Here is a 27,699-nt window from a genome sequence, read left to right as displayed (position 1 = left end):
TCTGTATACTCTGTATAGTATGTGGTATATTCTTATACTGTTATATATGTGGTATATTCTGTATACTCTGTATAGTATGTGGTATACTCGTATAGTATGTGGTATATTCTGTATACTGTGTATAGTATCGTGGTATATTCTGTTACTCTGGATAGTATGTGGTATACTTCTGTATAGTATTGGTATACTCTTGGATGTATGTGGTATATCTGTATAGTATGTGGTATACCTCTGTATAGTAGTTGGTATATTCTGTATACTGTGTATAGTATTTGGTATATTCTGTATACTCTGTATAGTATGTGGTATATCTGTATAGTATGTGTATATTCTGTATACTCTGTATAGTAAAGTGATATACTCTGTATACTCTGTATAGTATGTGGTATATTCTGTATACTCTGTATAGTAATGTGTATATTCCCTGTATACTCTGTATAGTAGGTGGATATTCTGTATACTCTGTATATATGTGGTATAGTCTGTTACTCTTTAAGTATGTGGTATACTCTGTATAGTATGTGGTATTTCTGTATACTCTGTATAGTAGTTGTATATTCTGTATACTCTGTATAATGTGGTATATTCTGTATACTCTGTATAGTAGGTGGTATATTCGTATAATCTGTATCGTAGGTGTATATTCTGTATACCTCTGTATAGTAGGGGTTTTTTGGTATATTCTGTATACTCTGTATAGTAGGTGGTATATTCTGTATACTCTGTATAGTATGTGGTATATTCTGTATACTCTGTATAGTATGTGGTATATTCTGTATACTCTGTATAGTATATGGTATACTCTGTATAGTATGTGGTATACTCTGTATAGTATGTGGTATATTCTGTATACTCTGTATAGTATGTGGTATATTCTCTATAATGTGTATAGTATGTGGTATATTCTGTATACTCTGTATAGTATGTGGTATATTCTCTATAATGTGTATAGTATGTGGTATATTCTGTATACTCTGTATAGTTTGTGGTATATTCTGTATACTCTGTATAGTATGTGGTATATTCTGTATACTCTGTATAGTAGGTGGTATATTCTATATACACTGTATAGTATGTGGTATATTCTGTATACTCTGTATAGTATGTGGTATATTCTGTATACTCTGTATAGTATGTGGTATATTCTGTAAACTCTGTATAGTATGTAGTATATTCTGTATAGTATGTGGTATATTCTGTATACTCTGTATACTTTGTATAGTATGTGGCATATTCTGTATACTCTGTATAGTATGTGGTATATTCTGTATACTCTGTATAGTATGTGGTATATTCTGTATACTCTGTATAGTAGGTGGTATATTCTGTATACTCTGTATAGTAGGTGGTATATTCTGTATACTCTGTATAGTATGTGGTATATTCTGTATACTCTGTATAGTATGTGGTATATTCTGTATACTTTGTATAGTATGTGGTATATTCTGTATACTCTATAGTATGTGGTATATTCTGTATACTCTGTATAGTAAGTGGTATATTCTGTATACTCTGTATAGTATGTGGTATATTCTGTATACTCTGTATAGTATGTGGTATATTCTGTATACTCTGTATAGTATGTGGTATACTCTGTAGAGTATGTGGTATATTCTGTATACTCTGTATAGTAGGTGGTATATTCTGTATACTCTGTATAGTATGTGGTATATTCTGTATACTCTGTATAGTATGTGGTATATTCTGTATACTCTGTATAGTAGGTGGTATATTCTGTATACTCTGTATAGTAGGTGGTATATTCTGTATACTCTGTATAGTAGGTGGTATATTCTGTATAGTAGGTGGTATATTCTGTATACTCTGTATAGTAGGTGGTATATTCTGTATACTCTGTATAGTATGTGGTATATTCTGTATACTCTGTATAGTATGTGGTATATTCTGTATACTCTGTATAGTATGTGGTATACTCTGTATAGTATGTGGTATATTCTGTATAGTATGTGGTATATTCTGTATACTCTGTATAGTATGTGGTATACTCTGTATAGTATGTGGTATATTCTGTATACTCTGTATAGTATGTGGTATACTCTGTATAGTCTGTATAGTATGTGGTATATTCTGTATACTCTGTATAGTATGTGGTATACTCTGTATACTCTGTATAGTATGTGGTATATTCTGTATACTCTGTATAGTATGTGGTATAGTCTGTATAGTATGTGGTATACTCTGTATAGTATGTGGTATATTCTGTATACTCTGTATAGTATGTGGTATATTCTGTATACTCTGTATAGTATGTGGTATATTCTGTATACTCTGTATAGTATGTGTATACTCTATAGTATGTGGTATATTCTGTATACTCTGTATAGTATGTGGTATACTCTGTATAGTATGTGGTATATTCTGTATACTCTGTATAGTATGTGGTATATTCTGTATACTCTGTATAGTATGTGGTATATTCTGTATAGTATGTGGTATATTCTGTATACTCTGTGTGTGTGTCTGTATACTGGGCCTACACACACACACACACACATCTGTATACTGGGCCTACACACACACACATCTGTATACTGGGCCTACACACACACACACACACATCTGTATACTGGGCCTACACACACACACACACATCTGTATACTGGGCCTACACACACACATCTGTATACTGGGCCTACACACACACACACATCTGTATACTGGGCCTACACACACACACACATCTGTATACTGGTCCTACACACACACACACATCTGTATACTGGGCCTACACACACACACATCTGTATACTGGGCCTACACACACACACATCTGTATACTGGGCCTACACACACACACATCTGTATACTGGGCCCTACACCACACCACATCTGTATACTGGGCTACACACACACACACACACCTCTATACTGGGCCTACACACACACACCTGTATACTGGGCCTACACACACACACACACATCTGTATACTGGGCCTACACACACACACATCTGTATACTGGGCCTACACACACACACATCTGTATACTGGGCCTACACACACACACATCTGTATACTGGGCCTACACACACACACACATCTGTATACTGGGCCTACACACACACACACATCTGTATACTGGGCCTACACACACACACACACACATCTGTATACTGGCCTACACACACACACACAACATCTGTATATACTGGGCCTACACACACACACACATCTGTATACTGGGCCTACACACACACACACATCTGTATACTGGGCCTACACACACACACACATCTGTATACTGGGCCTACACACACACACACATCTGTATACTGGGCCTACACACACACACACATCTGTATACTGGGCCTACACACACACACACATCTGTATACTGGGCCTACACACACACACACACACATCTGTATACTGGGCCTACACACACACACACATCTGTATACTGGGCCTACACACACACACACACACATCTGTATACTGGGCCTACACACACACACACATCTGTATACTGGCCCTACACACCTGTATACTGGTCCTACACACACACACACACACACACATCTGTATACTGGTCCTACACACACACACACACACACCTGTATACTGGTCCTACACACACACACACACACATCTGTATACTGGTCCTACACACACACACACACACACATCTGTATACTGGTCCTACACACACACACACACATCTGTATACTGGTCCTACACACACACACACATCTGTATACTGGTCCTACACACACACACACACATCTGTATACTGGTCCTACACACACACACATCTGTATACTGGTCCTACACACACACACATCTGTATACTGGGCCTACACACACACACACACACATCTGTATACTGGGCCTACACACACATCTGTATACTGGGCCTACACACACACATCTGTATACTGGGCCTACACACACACATCTGTATACTGGGCCTACACACACACATCTGTATACTGGGCCTACACACACATCTGTATACTGGTCCTACACACACACACACATCTGTATACTGGGCCTACACACACATCTGTATACTGGTCCTACACACACACACACATCTGTATACTGGGCCTACACACACACACACACACACATCTGTATACTGGTCCTACACACACATCTGTATACTGGGCCTATACACACACACATCTGGTATTACTGGGCCTACACACACACATCTGTATACTGGGCCTACACACACACATCTGTACACTGGTCCTACACACACATCTGATACTGGGCCTACACACACACACACACACATCTGTATACTGGGCCTACACACACACACACACACACACCCTGTATACTGGTCCTACACACACACACATCTGTATACTGGTCCTACACACACATCTGTATACTGGGCCTACACACACACACACATCTGTATACTGGGCCTACACACACACATCTGTATACTGGTCCTACACACACATCTGTATACTGGGCCTACACACACACACACCTGTACACTGGTCCTACACACACACACATCTGTATACTGGTCCTACACACACACACACATCTGTATACTGGGCCTACACACACACACATCTGTATACTGGGCCTACACACACACACACATCTGTATACTGGTCCTACACACACACACACCTGTATACTGGTCCTACACCACACACACACATCTGTATACTGGTCCTACACACACACACACACACACATCTGTATACTGGTCCTACACACACACACACACACACATCTGTATACTGGTCCTACACACACACACACACACACACACACACCTGTATACTGGTCCTACCACACACACACAATCTGTATACTGAGCCTACACACACACTCACACACACACACACATCTGTATACTGGTCCTACACTACATCCAGTCACCTCAGCATCTGGGAGGATCCCAGAGAACCAGCTCTGATCCTGGAACTGGAGGACGAAGGACGGGATCCCTGGGGATCTCTGCAGGTTCCTCACAGGCGGCTCCTCTTCCATGTAGGTTACACATGAAGTGGTATACGGCTTATCCACAGCGGGAGGAGACAGAGGTAGAGGTGGCAGGGGAGTCTGCACAGAGACAGCGGCCTCCGGGAACGTCTAAGAGTATAAGGTAAAAGATTGACAGATCATTAGGAAAAGACAGCAGTGCCAGGGGAGGAGGAGGGGGCAGTGCCAGGGGAGGAGGGGGCTGTGCCAGGGGAGGAGGAGGGAGCTGTGCCAGGGGAGGAGGGAGCTGTGCCAGGGGAGGAGGAGGGAGCTGTGCCAGGGGAGGAGGGGGCTGTGCCAGGGGAGGAGGAGGGAGCTGTGCCAGGGGAGGAGGGAGCTGTGCCAGGGGAGGAGGAGGGGGCAGTGCCAGGGGAGGAGGAGGGGGCTGTGCCAGGGGAGGAGGAGGGGGCTGTGCCAGGGGAGGAGGGGGCTGTGCCAGGGGGGGAGGAGGGAGGGGGCTGTGCCAGGGGGGGGGGAGGAGGGGGCTGTGCCAGGGGGGGGGGGAGGAGGGGGCTGTGCCAGGGGGGGGGGAGGAGGGGGCAGTGCCGGGGGGGGGGAGGAGGGGGCAGTGCCGGGGGGGGGGAGGAGGGGGCAGTGCCAGGGGGGGAGGAGGAGGGGGCAGTGCCAGGGGGGGAGGAGGCTGTGTGGGGGTCCCCTCTGTGATACTACAGCTGGGGGTCCCCTCTGTGATACTACGGCTGGGGGTCCCCTCTGTGATACTACAGCTGGGGGTCCCCTCTGTGATACTACAGCTGGGGGTCCCCTCTGTGATACTACAGCTGGGGGTCATCTCTGTGATACTACAGCCGGGGGTCCCCTCTGTGATACTACAGCCGGGGGTCCCCTCTGTGATACTACAGCCGGGGGTCCCCTCTGTGATACTACAGCCGGGGATCCCCTCTGTGATACTACAGCTGGGGGTCCCCTCTGTGATACTACAGCCGGGGATCCCCTCCTGTGATACTACAGCTGGGGGTCCCCATCTAGATTAATGGTCGGCTGAAAAGTCACTTTTTGTGTTTACCCTCTGGCCAAAAGCCGAGACCGCAACTCCTGCGACGGCGCAGCCAATACAGCATCATGAGAAGAGTTACGGCCGAGCCTGCGCCATTCACCATATGGACTGAATTGCCGGCAATATCTTTCCTAAAAGGACGGACAGCGAATTCTTGATCACTTATACGTCTCCCACCAAAGGCCGCGCTAAAGGTGAAATTGATATGATGGAATCTATTGTTTGTAGCAGATGATCAGCCGGTCGTCTATAACCCGGCCTGCCCAGACTGAAGAAACAGAATCATTGGCGTCCCACATGGACAGATATATATATATTGTCTCCATGGACGCTCCTTATATTTGCAGATAATATTCCATGTCATTCTCCAGGAGATACTGTATGTACCGTACTCACACATGGATACAAATACCCAAATCAACGGGACATGAAGCCGCCATCATGGATAAAGCTCAGAGTAATTCTAATGGCTGGAGGTAGTGGTCCACCCATCCCTGGAACAATAGGCCGGGGTGGTGGAGGGAACCTTGGGCAATGACTGGGGGTTTACAGGATCAGGTACCCATAAATAATGGTCAGCTTCTGAGTGAGAAACCCTCCTGACCTGTTTGTGTGGGCTTTCCTGGTAGTTTTCTATACTGACAGCCATCCCCCATTACAGACTATGAGGTTGGAGTTATTCTGTAAGTGTTCCAGGGCTAATCTCTCATGACTGGTCAGATAGCCGCGTCCCTTACTCTCCATAGCATTGTGCACTAAGTCTATGCGGGAGGCTACAGGATAGAAACCAGGGGGCTAGCTTTGGGAGCGATATTGTCCTGTCAGTCGCTTTCCAATGTATATTAGTGCAGATTACAGCCGTATCTGAGAAGCCGGACTATGGGCCATCTCCCTCACTATTCTCATTATACCCTCCATCTTCTTCAAGCTGACTCGAAATCTATTTGTATCTAATATGCTGCAAAATAAGTCAAGATTGCATGTTGGAACAAAGTTTAGAGAAAGCTGAGCGTGATAATATAAGTGGGGGGGCTTAGAAAAGTCTCCTGCTCTGTAAGTTCTTGTTCACACCTGTGCACATCCTCCTGTTCCTGGTAAGACACCCAATCCAGTCTTTGTTACAGCATATAGACATCAAATCAACGTAGCTACAATTCATGGGGGCCCCATAACTAAAAACTGTATGGGCCCCCCTCCTCCACACACACATATATATATATATATATATATATATATATTAGGCTTAGTGATGTAGCCAAAAATAATCTCTCTTATGGCCAAAGGCAGAATCCTGTCTGCGGCTACGAGAGTGACTGGCGGAGTAGAGAGCGAGTCGACTGTATCTAACTATACAGGCCCATTAGGAACGATTATGGTTAAACCTTCTGCTTAACCCCTTATGTACTGCTGTATGTAAGTGACCCAAAGTTCACTCACATGCCACAACATTAAAAGGGTGTTAAAAAGCACAACACAGGGAGCTCCACTGCTTGTGCACTGATAACCTTTGACCTCTGCAGGACCTCTGGAGAGCAGAGGTCAGGGGTTATCAGAGCAGTGAAGCAGAGAGCTCCTTGTCTTCTCCTCTTCAAGCATTTTTTGTCTTGCAGCATGTAAATGGACTTTGGGTCACTTACACACAGCAGTACATAAGGGGTTAAGCGGACACAGGATAGTTCTCATCTTCCCTTAGCATTCCGGGGCCTCCCTCCTGCAGGGGCCCGATAGCAGCTGCCTGGCTGCCTCTATGGTAGCTACCTCACTGGTCATGGACTATGGAGTGTTCTTGTTTTAAACAATAAAGGACAATTGCATCGGACCCCATGCTATGGTGCTGGACATTTATTGACCTCTATAGACATGGCTGCATGACCTCTACAGATGTGGCCGATTGACCTCATCCTGAGAAAATCAATTCCCCATCCAGTTATTTGGGGGCTAAACTGTGCGACTAAAGGGGTTAATATTCTCTCAAAGGAACGGAATTCTGCCTCACACTAGCCCTGGGGTGCAATGCTCTGTGTGTAACCCTGGGGTGCAATGCTCTGTGTGTAACCCTGGGGTGCAATGCTCTGTGTGTAACCCCGGGGGGCCGCCCAGGGTGAGGAAGCACATTATGGGGCACAATTACACTATCTAGCTTACCTTGGTCTGCACCGGATGTGGCCTGGGAATCCGAGACAGGCGGGTGACCTACAAGAACAAGAGAGTCACATATGTCAGCGGCCGTCACCCTCTACCCATCACTGCCCTGGCACCATACTGTATATACGCTTACCGCACAGTCCTGACCCTCTACCCATCACTGCCCTGGCACCATACTGTATATACGCTTACCGCACAGTCCTGACCCTCTACCCATCACTGCCCTGGCACCATACTGTATATACGCTTACCGCACAGTCCTGACCCTGTACCCATCACTGCCCTGGCACCCATACTGTATATACGCTTACCGCACAGTCCTGACCCTCTACCCATCACTGCCCTGGCACCATACTGTATATACGCTTACCGCACAGTCCTGACCCTGTACCCATCACTGCCCTGGCACCATACTGTATATACGCTTACCGCACAGTCCTAACCCTCTACCCCATCACTGCCCTGGCACCATACTGTATATACGCTTACGCACAGTCCTGACCCTCTACCCATCACTGCTCTGGCACCATACTGTATATACGCTTACCGCACAGTCCTGACCCTCTACCCATCACTGCCCTGGCAACCATACTGTATATACGCTTACCGCACAGTCCTGACCCTGTACCCATCACTGCCCTGGCACCATACTGTATATACGCTTACCGCACAGTCCTGACCCTCTACCCATCACTGCCCTGGCACCATACTGTATATACGCTTACCGCACAGTCCTGACCCTGTACCCATCACTGCCCTGGCACCATACTGTATATACGCTTACCGCACAGTCCTGACCCTGTATCCATCACTGCCCTGGCACCATACTGTATATACGCTTACCGCACAGTCCTGACCCTCTACCCATCACTGCCCTGGCACCATACTGTATATACGCTTACCGCACAGTCCTGACCCTGTATCCATCACTGCCCTGGCACCATACTGTATATACGCTTACCGCACAGTCCTGACCCTGTACCCATCACTGCCCTGGCACCATACTGTATATACGCTTACCGCACAGTCCTGACCCTCTACCCATCACTGCCCTGGCACCATACTGTATATACGCTTACCGCACAGTCCTGACCCTCTACCCATCACTGCCTCTGGCACCATACTGTATATACGCTTACCGCACAGTCCTGACCCTCTACCCATCACTGCCCTGGCACCATACTGTATATACGCTTACCGCACAAGTCCTGACCCTCTACCCATCACTGCCCTGGCACCATACTGTATATACGCTTACCGCACAGTCCTGACCCTCTACCCATCACTGCCCTGGCACCATACTGTATATACGCTTACCGCACATAGTCCTGACCCTTACCCATCACTGCCCTGGCACCATACTGTATATACGCTTACCGCACAGTCCTGACCCTCTACCCCATCACTGCCCTGGCACCATACTGTATATACGCTTACCGCACAGTCCTGACCCTCTACCCATCCTGCCCTGGCACCATACTGTATATACGCTTACCGCACAGTCCTGACCCTCTACCCATCACTGCCCTGGCACCATACTGTATATACGCTTACCGCACAGTCCTGACCCTACCCATCACTGCCCTGGCACCATACTGTATATACGCTTACCGCACAGTCCTGACCCTCTACCCATCACTGCCCTGGCACCATACTGTATATACGCTTACCGCACAGTCCTGACCCTCTACCATCACTGCCCTGGCACCATACTGTATATACGCTTACCGCACAGTCCTGACCCTGTACCCATCACTGCCCTGGCACCATACTGTATATACGCTTACCGCACAGTCCTGACCCTGTACCCATCACTGCCCTGGCACCATACTGTATATACGCTTACCGCACAGTCCTGACCCTCTACCCATCACTGCCCTGGCACCATACTGTATATACGCTTACCGCACAGTCCTGACCCTGTACCCATCACTGCCCTGGCACCATACTGTATATACGCTTACCGCACAGTCCTGACCCTCTACCCATCACTGCCCTGGCACCATACTGTATATACGCTTACCGCACAGTCCTGACCCTCTACCCATCACTGCCCTGGCACCATACTGTATATACGCTTACCGCACAGTCCTGACCCTGTACCCATCACTGCCCTGGCACCATACTGTATATACGCTTACCGCACCAGTCCTGACCCTGTACCCATCACTGCCCTGGCACCATACTGTATATACGCTTACCGCACAGTCCTGACCCTGTATCCATCACTGCCCTGGCACCATACTGTATATACGCTTACCGCACAGTCCTGACCCTGTACCCATCACTGCCCTGGCACCATACTGTATATACGCTTACCGCACAGTCCTGACCCTCTACCCATCACTGCCCTGGCACCATACTGTATATACGCTTACCGCACCAGTCCTGACCCTGTACCCATCACTGCCCTGGCACCATACTGTATATACGCTTACCGCACAGTCCTGACCCTCTACCCATGACTGCCCTGGCACCATACTGTATATACGCTTACCGCACAGTCCTGACCCTGTACCCATCACTGCCCTGGCACCATACTGTATATACGCTTTACCGCCACAGTCCTGACCCTGTACCCATCACTGCCCTGGCACCATACTGTATATACGCTTTACCGCACAGTCCTGACCCTCTACCCATCACTGCCCTGGCACCATACTGTATATACGCTTACCGCACAGTCCTGACCCTGTACCCATCACTGCCCTGGCACCATACTGTATATACGCTTACCGCACAGTCCTGACCCTCTACCCATCACTGCCCTGGCACCATACTGTATATACGCTTACCGCACAGTCCTGACCCTCTACCCATCACTGCCCTGGCACCATACTGTATATACGCTTACCGCACAGTCCTGACCCTGTACCCATCACTGCCCTGGCACCATACTGTATATACGCTTACCGCACAGTCCTGACCCTGTACCCATCACTGCCCTGGCACCATACTGTATATACGCTTACCGCACAGTCCTGACCCCTCTACCCATCACTGCCCTGGCACCATACTGTATATACGCTTACCGCACAGTCCTGACCCTCTACCCATCACTGCCCTGGCACCATACTGTATATACGCTTACCGCACAGTCCTGACCCTCTACCCATCACTGCCCTGGCACCATACTGTATATACGCTTACCGCACAGTCCTGACCCTGTACCCATCACTGCCCTGGCACCATACTGTATATACGCTTACCGCACAGTCCTGACCCTGTACCCATGACTGCCCTGGCACCTTACTGTATATACGCTTACCGCTCAGTCCTGACCCTCTACCCATCACTGCCCTGGCACCATACTGTATATACGCTTACCGCACAGTCCTGACCCTGTACCCATCACTGCCCTGGCACCATACTGTATATACGCTTACCGCACAGTCCTGACCCTGTACCCATCACTGCCCTGGCACCATACTGTATATACGCTTACCGCACAGTCCTGACCCTGTATCCATCACTGCCCTGGCACCATACTGTATATACGCTTACCGCACAGTCCTGACCCTGTACCCATCACTGCCCTGGCACCATACTGTATATACGCTTACCGCACAGTCCTGACCCTCTACCCATCACTGCCCTGGCACCATACTGTATATACGTTACCGCACAGTCCTGACCCTGTACCCATCACTGCCCTGGCACCATATGTATATACGCTTACCGCACAGTCCTGACCCTCTACCCATGACTGCCCTGGCACCATACTGTATATACGCTTACCGCACAGTCCTGACCCTGTACCCATCACTGCCCTGGCACCATACTGTATATACGCTTACCGCACAGTCCTGACCCTGTACCCATCACTGCCCTGGCACCATACTGTATATACGCTTACCGCACAGTCCTGACCCTCTACCCATCACTGCCCTGGCACCATACTGTATATACGCTTACCGCACAGTCCTGACCCTGTACACCATCACTGCCCTGGCACCATACTGTATATACGCTTACCGCACAGTCCTGACCTCTCTACCCATCACTGCCCTGGCACCAATACTGTATATACGCTTACGCACAGTCCTGACCCTCTAACCCATCACTGCCCTGGCACCATACTGTATATACGCTTACCGCACAGTCCTGACCCTGTACCATCACTGCCCTGGCACCATACTGTATATACGCTACCGCCACAGTCCTGACCCTGTACCCATCACTTGCCCTGGCCACCATACTGTATATACGCTCTACCGCACAGTCCTGACCCTCTACCCATCACTGCCTGGCACCCATACTGTATATACGCTTTACCGCACAGTCCTGACCCTCTACCCATCACTGCCCTGGCACCATACTGTATCTACGCTTACCGCACAGTCCTGACCCTCTACCCATCACTGCCCTGGCACCATACTGTATATACGCTTACCGCACAGTCCTGACCCTCTACCCATCACTGCCCTGGCACCATACTGTATATACGCTTACCGCACAGTCCTGACCCTGTACCCCATCACTGCCCTGGCACCATACTGTATATACGCTTACCGCACAGTCCTGACCCTCTACCCATCACTGCCCTGGCACCATACTGTATATACGCTTACCGCACAGTCCTGACCCTCTACCCATCACTGCCCTGGCACCATACTGTATATACGCTTACCGCACAGTCCTGACCCTCGTACCCATCGACTGCCCTGGCACCATACTGTATATACGCTTACCGCACAGTCCTGACCCTCTACCCATCACTGCCCTGGCACCATACTGTATATACGCTTACCGCACAGTCCTGACCCTCTACCCATCACTGCCCTGGCACCATACTGTATATACGCTTACCGCACAGTCCTGACCCTGTACCCATCACTGCCCTGGCACCATACTGTATATACGCTTACCGCACAGTCCTGACCCTGTACCCATCACTGCCCTGGCACCATACTGTATATACGCTTACCGCACAGTCCTGACCCTCTACCCATCACTGCCCTGGCACCATACTGTATATACGCTTACCGCACAGTCCTGACCCTCTACCCATCACTGCCCTGGCACCATACTGTATATACGCTTACCGCACAGTCCTGACCCTCTACCCATCACTGCCCTGGCACCATACTGTATATACGCTTACCGCACAGTCCTGACCCTCTACCCATCACTGCCCTGGCACCATACTGTATATACGCTTACCGCACAGTCCTGACCCTCTACCCATCACTGCCCTGGCACCATACTGTATATACGCTTACCGCACCAGTCCTGACCCTGTACCCATCACTGCCCTGGCACCATACTGTATATACGCCTTACCGCACAGTCCTGACCCTGTACCCATCACTGCCCTGGCACCATACTGTATATACGCTTACCGCACAGTCATGACCCTCTACCCATCACTGCCCTGGCACCATACTGTATATACGCTTACCGCACAGTGCTGACCCTGTACCCATCACTGCCCTGGCACCATACTGTATATACGCTTACCGCACAGTCCTGACCCTCTACCCATCACTGCCCTGGCACCATACTGTATATACGCTTACCGCACAGTCCTGACCCTCTACCCATCACTGCCCTGGCACCATACTGTATATACGCTTACCGCACAGTCCTGACCCTCTACCCATCACTGCCCTGGCACCATACTGTATATACGCTTACCGCACAGTCCTGACCCTCTACCCATCACTGCTCTGGCACCATACTGTATATACGCTTACCGCACAGTCCTGACCCTGTACCCATCACTGCCCTGGCACCATACTGTATATACGCTTACCGCACAGTCCTGACCCTCTACCCATCACTGCCCTGGCACCATACTGTATATACGCTTACCGCACAGTCCTGACCCTGTACCCATCACTGCCCTGGCACCATACTGTATATACGCTTACCGCACAGTCCTGACCCTGTACCCATCACTGCCCTGGCACCATACTGTATATACGCTTACCGCACAGTCCTGACCCTCTACCCATCACTGCCCTGGCACCATACTGTATATACGCTTACCGCACAGTCCTGACCCTGTACCCATCACTGCCCTGGCACCATACTGTATATACGCTTACCGCACAGTCCTGACCCTCTACCCATCACTGCCCTGGCACCATACTGTATAGTTACTGGGTGTCCATGCTGGAGGATGAGCTGTATACACTGCACCATCTGCTCCAATACTATAGATGGATACCAGAAGCAGAGGACAATAAGGCTGATCAAATATATAAATACAAGTTTCCATCATGTCCTCCCTTTCCCTTCTTCCTCCTGTAATATATATAAAGGTTTCCATCATGTCCTCCCTTTCCCTTCTTCCTCCTGTAACATATATAAAGGTTTCCATCATGCCCCTCCTTTCCCTTCTTCCTCCTGTAATATATATAAAGGTTTCCATCATGTCCTCCTTTCCCTTCTTCCTCCTGTAACATATACAAAGGTTTCTATCATGTCTCCCCTTTCCCTTCTTCCTCCTGTAACATATATAAAGGTTTCCATCATGTCCTCCCTTTCCCTTCTCCCTCCTGTAACATATATAAAGGTTTCCATCATGTCCTCCCTTTCCCTTCTCCCTCCTGTAACATATATAAAGGTTTCCATCATGTCCTCCTTTCCCTTCTTCCTCCTGTAACATATACAAAGGTTTCTATCATGTCTCCCCTTTCCCTTCTTCCTCCTGTAACATATATAAAGGTTTCCATCATGTCCTCCCTTTCCCTTCTCCCTCCTGTAACATATATAAAGGTTTCCATCATGTCCTCCCTTTCCCTTCTCCCTCCTGTAACATATATAAAGGTTTTCCATCATGTCCTCCTTTCCCTTCTTCCTCCTGTAACATATACAAAGGTTTCCATCATGTCCTCCTTTCCCTTCTTCCTCCTGTAACATATACAAAGGTTTCTATCATGTCTCCCCTTTCCCTTCTTCCTCCTGTAACATATATAAAGGTTTCCATCATGTCCTCCCTTTCCCTTCTTCCTCCTGTAACGTATATAAAGGTTTCCATCATGTCCTCCCTTTCCCTTCTTCCTCCTGTAACATATATAAAGGTTTCCATCATGTCCTCCTTTCCCTTCTTCCTCCTGTAACATATATAAAGGTTTCCATCATGTCCTCCCTTTCCCTTCTTCCTCCTGGAAACCTTTATATATGTTACATCATGTCCTCCCTTTCCCTTCTTCCTCCTGTAACATATATAAAGGTTTCCATCATGTCCACCCTTTCCCTTCTTCCTCCTGTAACATATATAAAGGTTTCCATCATGTCCTCCTTTCCCTTCTTCCTCCTGTAACATATATAAAGGTTTTCCATCATGTCCTCCCTTTCCCTTCTTCCTCCTGTAATATATATAAAGGTTTCCATCATGTCCTCCTTTCCCTTCTTCCTCCTGTAACATATACAAAGGTTTCTATCATGTCTCCCCTTTCCCTTCTTCCTCCTGTAACATATATAAAGGTTTCCATCATGTCCTCCCTTTCCCTTCTTCCTCCTGTAACATATATAAAGGTTTCCATCATGTCCTCCCTTTCCCTTCTCCCTCCTGTAACATATATAAAGGTTTCCATCATGTCCTCCCTTTCCCTTCTCCCTCCTGTAACATATATAAAGGTTTCCATCATGTCCTCCCTTTCCCTTCTTCCTCCTGTAACATATATAAAGGTTTCCATCATGTCCTCCTTTCCCTTCTTCCTCCTGTAACATATATAAAGGTTTCCATCATGTCCTCCCTTTCCCTTCTTCCTCCTGGAAACCTTTATATATGTTACATCATGTCCTCCCTTTCCCTTCTTCCTCCTGTAACATATATAAAGGTTTCCATCATGTCCTCCCTTTCCCTTCTTCCTCCTGTAACATATATAAAGATTTCCATCATGTCCTCCTTTCCCTTCTTCCTCCTGTAACATATATAAAGGTTTCCATCATGTCCTCCCTTTCCCTTCTTCCTCCTGGAAACCTTTATATATGTTACATCATGTCCTCCCTTTCCCTTCTTCCTCCTGTAACATATATAAAGGTTTCCATCATGTCCTCCCTTTCCCTTCTTCCTCCTGTAACATATATAAAGGTTTCCATCATGTCCTCCTTTCCCTTCTTCCTCCTGTAACATATATAAGGTTTCCATCATGTCCTCCCTTTCCCTTCTTCCTCCTGGAAACCTTTATATATGTTACATCATGTCCTCCCTTTCCCTTCTTCCTCCTGTAACATATATAAAGGTTTCCATTATGTCCTCATTTCCCTTCTTCCTCCTGTAACATATACAAAGGTTTCTATCATGTCTCCCCTTTCCCTTCTTCCTCCTTTAACATATATAAAGGTTTCCATCATGTCCTCCCTTTCCCTTCTTCCTCCTGTAACATATATAAAGGTTTCCATCATGTCCTCCCTTTCCCTTCTTCCTCCTGTAACATATATAAAGGTTTCCATCATGTCCTCCCTTTCCCTTCTTCCTCCTGTAACATATATAAAGGTTTCCATCATGTCCTCCCCTTTCCCTTCTTCCTCCTGTAACATATACAAAGGTTTCCATCATGTCCTCCCCTTTCCCTTCTTCCTCCTGTAACATATATAAGGTTTCCATCATGTCCTCCCTTTCCCTTCTTCCTCCTGTAACATATATAAAGGTTTCCATCATGTCCCTCCTTTCCCTTCTTCCTCCTGTAACATATATAAAGGTTTCCATCATGTCCTCCCTTTCCCTTCTTCCTCCTGTAACATATATAAAGGTTTCCATCATGTCCTCCCTTTCCCTTCTTCCTCCTGTAACATATATAAAGGTTTCCATCATGTCCTCCCTTTCCCTTCTTCCTCCTGTAACATATATAAAGGTTTCCATCATGTCCTCCCTTTCCCTTCTTCCTCCTGTAACATATATAAAGGTTTCCATCATCTCCTCCTTTCCCTTCTTCCCTCCTGTAACATATATAAAGGTTTCCATCATGTCCCCCCTTTCCCTTCTTCCTCCTGTAACATATATAAAGGTTTCCATCATGTCCCCCCTTTCCCTTCTTCCTCCTGTAACATATATAAAGGTTTCCATCATGTCCCCCCTTTCCCTTCTTCCTCCTGTAACATATATAAAGGTTTCCATCATGTCCCCCCTTTCCCTTCTTCCTCCTGTAACATATATAAAGGTTTCCATCATGTCCTCACTTTCCCTTCTTCCTCCTGTAACATATATAAAGGTTTCCATCATGTCCCCCCTTTCCCTTCTTCCTCCTGTAACATATATAAAGGTTTCCATCATGTCCCCCCTTTCCCTTCTTCCTCCTGTAACATATATAAAGGTTTCCATCATGTCCTCCCTTTCCCTTCTTCCTCCTGTAACATATATAAAGGTTTCCATCATGTCCTCCCTTTCCCTTCTTCCCTCCTGTAACATATATGAAGATTTCCATCATGTCCCCCTTTCCCTTCTTCCTCCTGTAACATATATAAAGGTTTCCATCATCTCCTCCCTTTCCCTTCTTCCTCCTGTAACATATATAAAGGTTTCCATCATGTCCCCCCTTTCCCTTAATAATAATAATAATTTGTATTTATATAGCGCCAACAGATTCCACAGCACTTTACAATTCTGGAGGTACATACATAGACAAAAAATCGACATTACAGAGATACATATAATTATCCATACATGAGGAGTGAGGTCCCTGCTCGCATGCATCAGCTTACACACTATCAGGAGGGGGTGCGAGACAGAATGGCAGAGGGGCAAAGTGCATCGTTGTTCTCATGGTCCGGCCATCTTTATAAATAAGGCAGTGCGGGTAAGGGGGGGTGAACCTGTCACCAGCCAATGCCTGCTACAGGTCTAAGTGCTTAAATGCTTGGTGTGTGTGTGTGTGTGTGTGTGTGTATGTATGTGTGTGTGTGCGTGGTGGAGGTGTGTGTGTGTGTGTGTGTGTGTGTGTGTGGGGGGGGGGGGGGGGGGGGGGGGGGGGGAAGGGGGGTTGAGGGTTGAGTCAAAATTAGGGAACCTGCTAAGCCTGCTTGAACAGATGAGTTTTGAGGGCCCATTTGAAGCTTTGTGTATTGGAGGTGTCTGACAGTCTTGGGTAATGGATTCCATAGAACTGGTGCAGCTCAGGTGACGTCCTGGAGACGGGAGTGAGAGGTGCGGATCAAGGTGGATGTTACTCGTAAGTCATTAGAGGAGCGTAAGGCACGGGTAGGAGGGTAGACAGAGATGAGGGAGGAGATGTATGGAGGTGCAGCACTGTGGAGAGCCTTGTGGGTGAGCAGGAGGACTTTATATTGTATCCTGTGTTTAACAGGGAGCCAGTGTAGTGATTGGCACAGGGGGGAGGCATCAGTATAACGGCTGGACAGGGAGATGAGCCTGGCCGCTGCATTGAGAATGGACTGGAGAGAGGAGAGTTTAGAGGAAGGAAGGCCGATTAGTAAGGAATTGCAGTAGTCTAGACGGGAATGAATCAGAGCGACAATGAGAGTTTTAGCAGATTTGACAGGAAGGAAGGGACGGATTTTAGAGATGTTTTTTAGATGCAGATTACAGGAACGTGAAAGAGATTTAATGTGAGGAGTGAAGGACAGATCCGAGTCACACATAACCCCAAGGCAGCGGGCTTGCTGTGTAGAAGCTATGGTCGCACCACAGACAGAGATGGAGATGTCAGGTGGGGGGTGTTTAGCAGAGGGAGGGAAGACAAGAAGCTCAGTCTTAGAAAGGTTTAGTTTTAGGAATAGGGAGGACATAGCGTTAGAGACGGCAGACAGACAGTTACTGGTGTTCTGTAGAAGTGCGGGGGTGATATCACGGGAGGAGGTATACAGCTGGGTATCATCAGCATAGAGATGGTATATAGCTGGGTGATATCACGGGAGGAGGTATACAGCTGGGTATCATCAGCATAGAGATGGTACTGAAAACCAAACTTGCTGATGATTTGTCCAATGGGTAAAGTGTAAAGTGAGAAAAGGAGAGGGCCCAGGACTGATCCCTGAGGAACCCCGACTGTAAGGGGGAGAGAAGATGACGTGGAGCCAGAAAGTGATACACTAAAGGAGCGGTCGGAGAGATAGGAGGAGAACCAGGAAAGAGCAGAGTCCTTGAGGCCGATAGAGCGGAGCGTGGAGAGGAGGAGCTGGTGGTCTACTGTGTCAAAAGCTGCAGATAGGTCCAGGAGGATGAGAAGTGAATGGTCACCTTTAGATTTGGCGGAGAGGAGATCATTAGAGACGTTAGTCAGGGCAGTTTCTGTAGAGCGGTGAGGACGGAAACCGGACTGAAGGGGGTCAAGGAGAGAGTTGTCAGAGAGGTAGCAGGTTAGGCGGGAATAGACCAGACGTTCCAACAGTTTGGAGATAAAAGGAAGATTAGAGACAGGCCGATAGTTGGCCGCACAGGAGGGGTCTAGGGAGGGTTTTTTCAGTAAGGGAGTGATAATGGTGTGTTTGAAAGCCGAGGGGAAGATGCCAGAGGAGAGGGAGAGGTTGAAGATTTTAGTAAGGTAAGTAGTGACAACAGGAGAGAGAGACTGGACAAGGTGTGAGGGAATAGGGTCACTAGGGCAGGTGGTGGGGCGAGATGAGGAGAGGAGTCTGGAGACTTCCTCCTCTGTTATAGGTTCAAATACTGAGAGGGAAGAGGAGGAAATACAAGAGGGAATGGGATGGACACTTCTTTGGGACTGGGAGGTGATCTCCTGACGGATGGTATCTATCTTTTCCTTGAAGTAGGATGCTAGGTCTTCAGCACAGAGGTTAGTTACGGGTGTCTGAACTTTGGGTTTGAGGAGGGAGTTGAGGGTCTCAAAGAGACGTTTTGGGTTATGGGATAGAGAAGAAATGAGAGAGGTAAAGTAAGATTGTTTAGCAGAATGAAGAGCGGAGTAGGAGCTTCTAAGCACAAATTTGTAATGTAGGAGGTTTGCATCAGTTTTAGACTTCCTCCACGAACGTTCAGCACACCTAGAACACCGTCTAAGAAAACGAGTTGAAGGTGTGTGCCAGGGTTGTGGTCGTCTGCGTTTTGCTGATTGAGGTGTGAGGGGTGCCATTTTGTCAGGTGTTGTTTTGAGGGTGTCGTGATAGCATTTGGCAGTCAGATTGGGACAGGAGAGCGAAGAGATAGGAGGCAGTGATGACTGTACAGAGTCTGTAAGTTGTTGGGTGTTGATGGCACTATAAAGGTTTCCATCATGTCCCCCCTTTCCCTTCTTCCTCCTGTAACATATATAAAGGTTTCCATCATGTCCTCCCCTTTCCCTTCTTCCTCCTGTAACATATATAAAGGTTTCCATCATGTCCTCCCCTTTCCCTTCTTCCTCCTGTAACATATATAAAGGTTTCCATCATGTCCTCCCCTTTCCCTTCTTCCTCCTGTAACATATATAAAGGTTTCCATCATGTCCTCCCTTTCCCTTCTTCCTCCTGTAACATATATAAAGGTTTCCATCATGTCCTCCCTTTCCCTTCTTCCCTCCTGTAACATATATAAAGGTTTCCATCATGTCCCCCCTTTCCCTTCTTCCTCCTGTAACATATATAAAGGTTTCCATCATGTCCCTCCCTTTCCCTTCTTCCTCCTGTAACATATATAAAGGTTTCCATCATGTCCCTCCCTTTCCCTTCTTCCTCCTGTAACATATATAAAGGTTTCCATCATGTCCCTCCCTTTCCCTTCTTCCTCCTGTAACATATATAAAGGTTTCCATCATGTCCCCCCTTTCCCTTCTTCCTCCTGTAACATATATAAAGGTTTCCACCATGTCCCCTCCTTTCCCTTCTTCCTCCTGTAACATATATAAAGGTTTCCATCATGTCCCCCCTTTCCCTTCTTCCTCCTGTAACATATATAAAGGTTTCCATCATGTCCCCCCTTTCCCTTCTTCCTCCTGTAACATATATAAAGGTTTCCATCATGTCCTCCCTTTCCCTTCTTCCTCCTGTAACATATATAAAGGTTTCCATCATGTCCCCCCTTTCCCTTCTTCCTCCTGTAACATATATAAAGGTTTCCATCATGTCCTCCCTTTCCCTTCTTCCTCCTGTAACATATATAAAGGTTTCCATCATGTCCTCCCTTTCCCTTCTTCCTCCTGGAAACCTTTATATATGTTACATCATGTCCTCCCTTTCCCTTCTTCCTCCTGTAACATATATAAAGGTTTCCATCATGTCCTCCCTTTCCCTTCTTCCTCCTGTAACATATATAAAGGTTTCCATCATGTCCCCCCTTTCCCTTCTTCCTCCTGTAACATATATAAAGGTTTCCATCATGTATTCCCTTTCCCTTCTTCCTCCTGTAACATATATAAAGGTTTCCATCATGTCCCCCCTTTCCCTTCTTCCTCCTGTAACATATATAAAGGTTTCCATCATGTCCTCCCTTTCCCTTCTTCCTCCTGTAACATATATAAAGGTTTCCATCATGTCCTCCCTTTCCCTTCTTCCTCCTGGAAACCTTTATATATGTTACATCATGTCCTCCCTTTCCCTTCTTCCTCCTGTAACATATATAAAGGTTTCCATCATGTCCTCCCTTTCCCTTCTTCCTCCTGTAACATATATAAAGGTTTCCATCATGTCCCCCTTTCCCTTCTTCCTCCTGTAACATATATAAAGGTTTCCATCATGTCTCCCCTTTCCCTTCTTCCTCCTGTAACATATATAAAGGTTTCCATCATGTTTCCTTTCCCTTCTTCCTCCTGTAACATATATAAAGGTTTCCATCATGTCCTCCCTTTCCCTTCTTCCTTCAGTAACATATATAAAGGTTTCCACCATGTCCCCCCCTTTCCCTTCTTCCTCCTGTAACATATATATAGGTTTCCATCATGTCCTCCCTTTCCCTTCTCCCTCCTGTAACATATATAAAGGTTTCCATCATGTCCCCCCTTTCCCTTCTCCCTCCTGTAACATATATAAAGGTTTCCATCATGTCCTCCTTTCCCTTCTTCCTCCTGTAACATATATAAAGGTTTCCATCATGTCCTCCCTTTCCCTTCTTCCTTCTGTAACATGTATAAAGGTTTCCATCATGTCCCCCCTTTCCCTTCTTCCTCCTGTAACATATATAAAGGTTTCCATCATGTCCCCCCTTTCCCTTCTTCCTCCTGTAACATATATAAAGGTTTCCATCATGTCCCCCCTTTCCCTTCTTCCTTCTGTAACATATATAAAGGTTTCCATCATGTCCCCCTTTCCCTTCTTCCTCCTGTAACATATATAAAGGTTTCCATCATGTCCCCCCTTTCCCTTCTTCCTCCTGTAACATATATAAAGGTTTCCATCATGTTCCCCCTTTCCCTTCTTCCTCCTGTAACATATATAAAGGTTTCCATCATCTCCTCCCTTTCCCTTCTTCCTCCTGTAACATATATAAAGGTTTCCATCATGTCCCCCCTTTCCCTTCTTCCTCCTGTAACATATAAAGGTTTCCATCATGTCCCCCCTTTCCCTTCTTCCTCCTGTAACATTTATAAAGGTTTCCATCATGTCCTCCCTTTCCCTTCTTCCTCCTGTAACATATATAAAGGTTTCCATCATGTTTCCTTTCCCTTCTTCCTCCTGTAACATATATAAAGGTTTCCATCATGTTTCCTTTCCCTTCTTCCCTCCTGTAACATATATAAAGGTTTCCATCATGTCCTCCCTTTCCCTTCTTCCTCCATCATGTCCTCCCTTTCCCTTCTTCCTCCTGTAACATATATAAAGGTTTCCATCATGTTCATGTTCATAGTCTCACTGCTCTTACAGTAAAGAATATAGAGACAGTGATAGGGCTTCACTTTGTCTTTTCTATCTAGACCCTTTCTGAAAGTTGTTTTATACGACTATCGTGAAATAAATTGCTTGAATTTAATCTGTAATATTATGGTGTAAATGCCGCAACGATTGAGTGACGAACAAAAATTATTTTTTAACCCTCGTCCCTCGCAATATATATGAGGATATTATACGCTATTATACGGTATTATACTAACAAGGTTATGTAGTCATTGATCTCTTATGAACTCTGAAAAATTGTCCTATTTGGTTCACTAAAAAAAGCGATAAAGTGATTTATCTGTAGGTGTAAAAGGACTATGACATGACTTATAGGGCCCAGGCCCCCCAGCCCTTGGGGTCCAGGCTCTGCCAGACTCTCATAACCCCCAGAGACAGAGGAGTCAGGGAATCACCATGAGATTACACTAACACAAGAGGTGGCACTACAAGTCCCAGGCGGATCTCCCTGGTATTTACCCATAACTCCTGACGGGTGTAACCCCTACCCATAACCCCCAGAGGCAGAGCAGAAATCGGGGGTCATCGCCATGAGATTATACTAACAGTCAGGAGGTGGCACTACAAGTCCCAGGGAAGGTGAGGAATCTCCTTGCTGGGTTGAAGGCTACAAGAAGTCCTTAGTGTCAGATGGAGTCTACCGCCACCTCCACAAGATGCTCCACCTTCTGGGTGGGGACCTTTACCTGTGTTCTTGTGGATTTTGGTTGCTTGAGGCTTCGGGCCGGAGGAGGAGGAGGAGGAGGACTTGTGTTCTGTGCAGGAGGCGACTCTTTTCTAGCATTCACATTGGCTAGGATGTCCTGAAGGAAGGACGGGATCTCGTCAAGGCCATTAGTCTCCACATTTTGCTCCTCCCATTCCTCCACCGCTTGCTCCTCCCCTTCCTCCACCGCTTGCTCCTCCCCTTCCTCCACCGCTTGCTCCTCCCCTTCCTCCACCGCTTGCGCTTCCCTTGTTTCCTCAGTCAGTTTTTCTTTTGCCATTTCAGATCGTTTCTCAGGTTGTTTGAGCTGAAGCCACAAGAGAAGCAAAGGCAGGTAAATTATCAAGTAACCCTAAACAGCTGTGACCTCCCACCCACAATCTCTGAACTGTGACCTCTGACCCACAATCATCAATATGTTCAGGTGCACTGAAACAAAGTGAACCCTTGTGAAAGGTCACAAACAGTGTTGGACTGTGGTATCTGGGGCCCACCAGAGGAAATGATCCTAGGGGCCCACCAATGAAGAAACAGTGGGAAAAGACATGGGAATCAGTGTTTGTGCATGTTGTAAAGCTGGCGGCCCACCGCAGGATCCTCTGGTGGTCCAGTCCAACACTGGCCACAACTCTAGAGCCTTCCCCCTATAGACTATTTCTGGGATGATTTTTTGTGCAGCGCCCACTATAGGTCAAGCCAGAGCATGACTGCAGGGATCAGACCCTGAGACAGTGGCATAGCTACTATGAAGGCAGGGAAGGCGACTGCTATGGGGCCCCTGCATGAAGGGGGCCCGAGGAAGCCTGCCCTGCCTTCATGGTAGGTACCCCGCTCCCCCAGGGGTCCAGTGGAAGAGGGACCCCTCACTGTAGTGCCGGGTGAGCGGGCTGAACAGAGGAGCAGGACCTGCCAGACGGCACAGGAGAGGGATGAAGGACCTTTGGGTCACATGACCCAAAGGTCCTCAATACTTCTCTGTGAAGATCAGCCCGGACTACAGGAGGAGGAGGGGGAAGCCTGGGAGCTGTAAGTGCTGTGTATGTGTGTCAGTGAGTGTACATATGTATCTGTGGGTATATGTATATGTCAGTGTGTGTATATATGTATCTGTGGGTATATGTATATGTCAGTGTGTGTATATATGTATCTGTGGGTGTATGTATAGGTCAGTGTGTATACATATGTTTCTGTGGGTATATGTATATGTGTGTGTATATATGTATCTGTGGGTATATGTATATGTCAGTGTGTGTGTATGTATCTGTGGGTATATGTATATGACAGTGTGTGTGTGTGTGTGTGTGTGTATGTATCTGTGGGTATATGTATATGTCAGTGTGTGTATATATGTATCTGTGGGTATATGTATATGTCAGTGTGTGTATATATGTATCTGTGGGTATATGTATATGTCAGTGTGTGTATATATGTATCTGTGGGTATATGTATAGGTCAGTGTGTGTGTATATATGTATCTGTGGGTATATGTATATGTCAGTGTGTGTGTGTATGTATCTGTGGGTATATGTATATGTCAGTGTGTGTATATATGTATCTGTGGGTATATGTATATGTCAGTGTGTGTATATATGTATCTGTGGGTATATGTATATGTCAGTGTGTGTATATATATATATATGTGTGGGTATATGTATATGTCAGTGTGTGTATATATGTATCTGTGGGTATATGTATATGTCAGTGTGTATACATATGTTACTGTGGGTATATGTATATGTGTGTGTATATATGTATCTGTGGGTATATGTATATGTCAGTGTGTGTGTATGTATCTGTGGGTATATGTATATGTCAGTGTGTGTGTATGTATCTGTGGGTATATGTATATGTCAGTGTGTGTGTGTGTATGTATCTGTGGGTATATGTATATGTCAGTGTGTGTATATATGTATCTGTGGGTATATGTATATGTCAGTGTGTGTATATATGTATCTGTGGGTATATGTATATGTCAGTGTGTGTATATATGTATCTGTGGGTATATGTATATGTCAGTGTGTGTATATATGTATCTGTGGGTATATGTATATGTCAGTGTGTGTATATATGTATCTGTGGGTATATGTATATGTCAGTGTGTGTGTGTATGTATCTGTGGGTATATGTCAGTGTGTGTATATATGTATATGTCAGTGTGTGTATATATGTATATGTCAGTGTGTGTATATATGTATCTGTGGGTATATGTATATGTCAGTGTGTGTGTGTATGTATCTGTGGGTATATGTATATGTCAGTGTGTGTGTGTATGTATCTGTGGGTATATGTATATGTCAGTGTGTGTATATATGTATCTGTGGGTATATGTATATGTCAGTGTGTGTATATATGTATCTGTGGGTATATGTATATGTCAGTGTGTGTATATATGTATCTGTGGGTATATGTATATGTCAGTGTGTGTATATATGTATCTGTGGGTATATGTATATGTCAGTGTGTGTATATATGTATCTGTGGGTATATGTATATGTCAGTGTGTGTATATATGTATCTGTGGGTATATGTATATGTCAGTGTGTGTATATATGTATCTGTGGGTATATGTATATGTCAGTGTGTGTGTGTATGTATGTCTGTCTGTATGTATGTCTCAAGTGATGGACAGGTTTGCTCCCAAAGATGTTCTGCAGCAGCTTCTATTAATGTTGGGCTCTAATAAAAGAACCCCCCACTAATATCTGTGGCGTATCTGTATATACGTTAATGGTGCCTCTGTGTGTGTATATGTGCGTCATTGTCTGTGTTTGGCAGTGGGGGGAGGGGGAGCGTACAGGATTCATGGGGCCCCATACAGTTTTTTGCTATGGGGGCCCCATGAATCCTAGCTACGCCCCAGCCCTGAGCCATGATGCTCCCTCTCCCATGATTGTCTGAATCCTCTTCAGTGCATGGAGGCCGCCATGTTGTATCTCTAACCCCATTTCTCAGGGTCAGTGTTAGTTGAATCTGATGGCTGGAGATGGTGGGGGGTGCTGTGTCCTTCCATCACACATCACATACAGTCATGGATTCTGGGTACCAGGCCTGCCCAGGGGTTCTGCACTGCTGACGTGGCACCTCGTGGTCTGCCCAGATGAGCCGCCATGGCCTCAGACCAATGCTCCCATACATGAACTCACATCAGCTCCAGGTCTTCTTACTGGTCGGACATTCTCCTCTGTTGTCACCGGCCGAAGTGTCTGGAGAAGAGTCGAGTTAGGGAGAACAGGAGCAGCGAGAAGCGAACTCTACAAAACACCAAGAATATGATGATGTCACGACTGTAATGGCGTCCACCTTCCCTAGCACAGTGCAATGTATTATGTGTGCAGACAATGAGTGAAGCGCACATCGGCCCCAGGTCACAGGTGGTACTCAGCTTCTTTACATTACAGTGAATAAGCGAAGCCACAGATGACAGAGCCAACGGGTTTTGAGTGGTTTGGGGGATCTTACTCATGGTATTACTGCCCTGTGTGTTCTATTTAAAGGGAAGTTATCACTTTTCTGTATGAAACAATTGATAGCACCAGAAGAGGTGAGCGCCGTCCATTGTTACCAGCAGGTTCCCCGCAGATCGCCCATGACATACCCGGAGATGTCGGGGGAGACGATTGATGGAAAGTCCCAAAGCTGAATCAGTAAAGAATCCCCCATCGATCCCCAATGGAGCACCACAGCTTCCTTTGCCTCCTGAACCCTCAGGGATGTTAAAGGATTTTCTGGATCCAAATCATCTACTTCAGGAATCTAGAAGACAGAAGCTGAATGTTATAAGCAGAAGATACAGACATGAGCCAATGTATAGCGTGTCCCATACGTGTGCCTTACGGATGGAGGGAAACCCCCCTAATAACTGCACAACACAGAACACTGCAGCTAGGTACAGCTAAGACCCCCAGACATGGACCAAGGAGGCTCCTCGGGGGCTGGGCCATCAGTCAGCACCTCAATCACTGGAGAGAGGTTAGCCAATCATGAGGCTCCTCGGGGGCTGGGCCATCAGTCAGCACCTCAATCACTGGAGAGGGGTTAGCCAATCATGAGGCTCCTCGGGGGCTGGGCCATCAGTCAGCACTTCAATCACTGGAGAGGGGTTAGCCAATCATGAGGCATCGGGGGAGGGG

General features: G+C 46.7%; 1 protein-coding gene across 1 annotated transcript; it reads right to left on the bottom strand.

The window, feature by feature from the left end:
• Window positions 1–4,868: 4,868 nt before the first annotated feature.
• Window positions 4,869–27,294, bottom strand: LOC138775316 (uncharacterized; the record flags this gene model as incomplete). Its single annotated transcript, XM_069955905.1, has 5 exons — window positions 4,869–5,081; window positions 8,131–8,178; window positions 23,550–23,876; window positions 26,713–26,820; window positions 27,165–27,294. Coding segments are annotated over 5 exons (826 nt in total), but the record flags the coding sequence as incomplete, so codon positions are not given.
• Window positions 27,295–27,699: the final 405 nt, after the last annotated feature.

This window comes from Dendropsophus ebraccatus, unplaced genomic scaffold (assembly GCF_027789765.1).
Source record: "Dendropsophus ebraccatus isolate aDenEbr1 unplaced genomic scaffold, aDenEbr1.pat pat_scaffold_1525_ctg1, whole genome shotgun sequence".
Lineage (NCBI taxonomy): Eukaryota > Metazoa > Chordata > Amphibia > Anura > Hylidae > Dendropsophus > Dendropsophus ebraccatus.
This window is presented reverse-complemented; position numbering and strand designations above follow the sequence as displayed.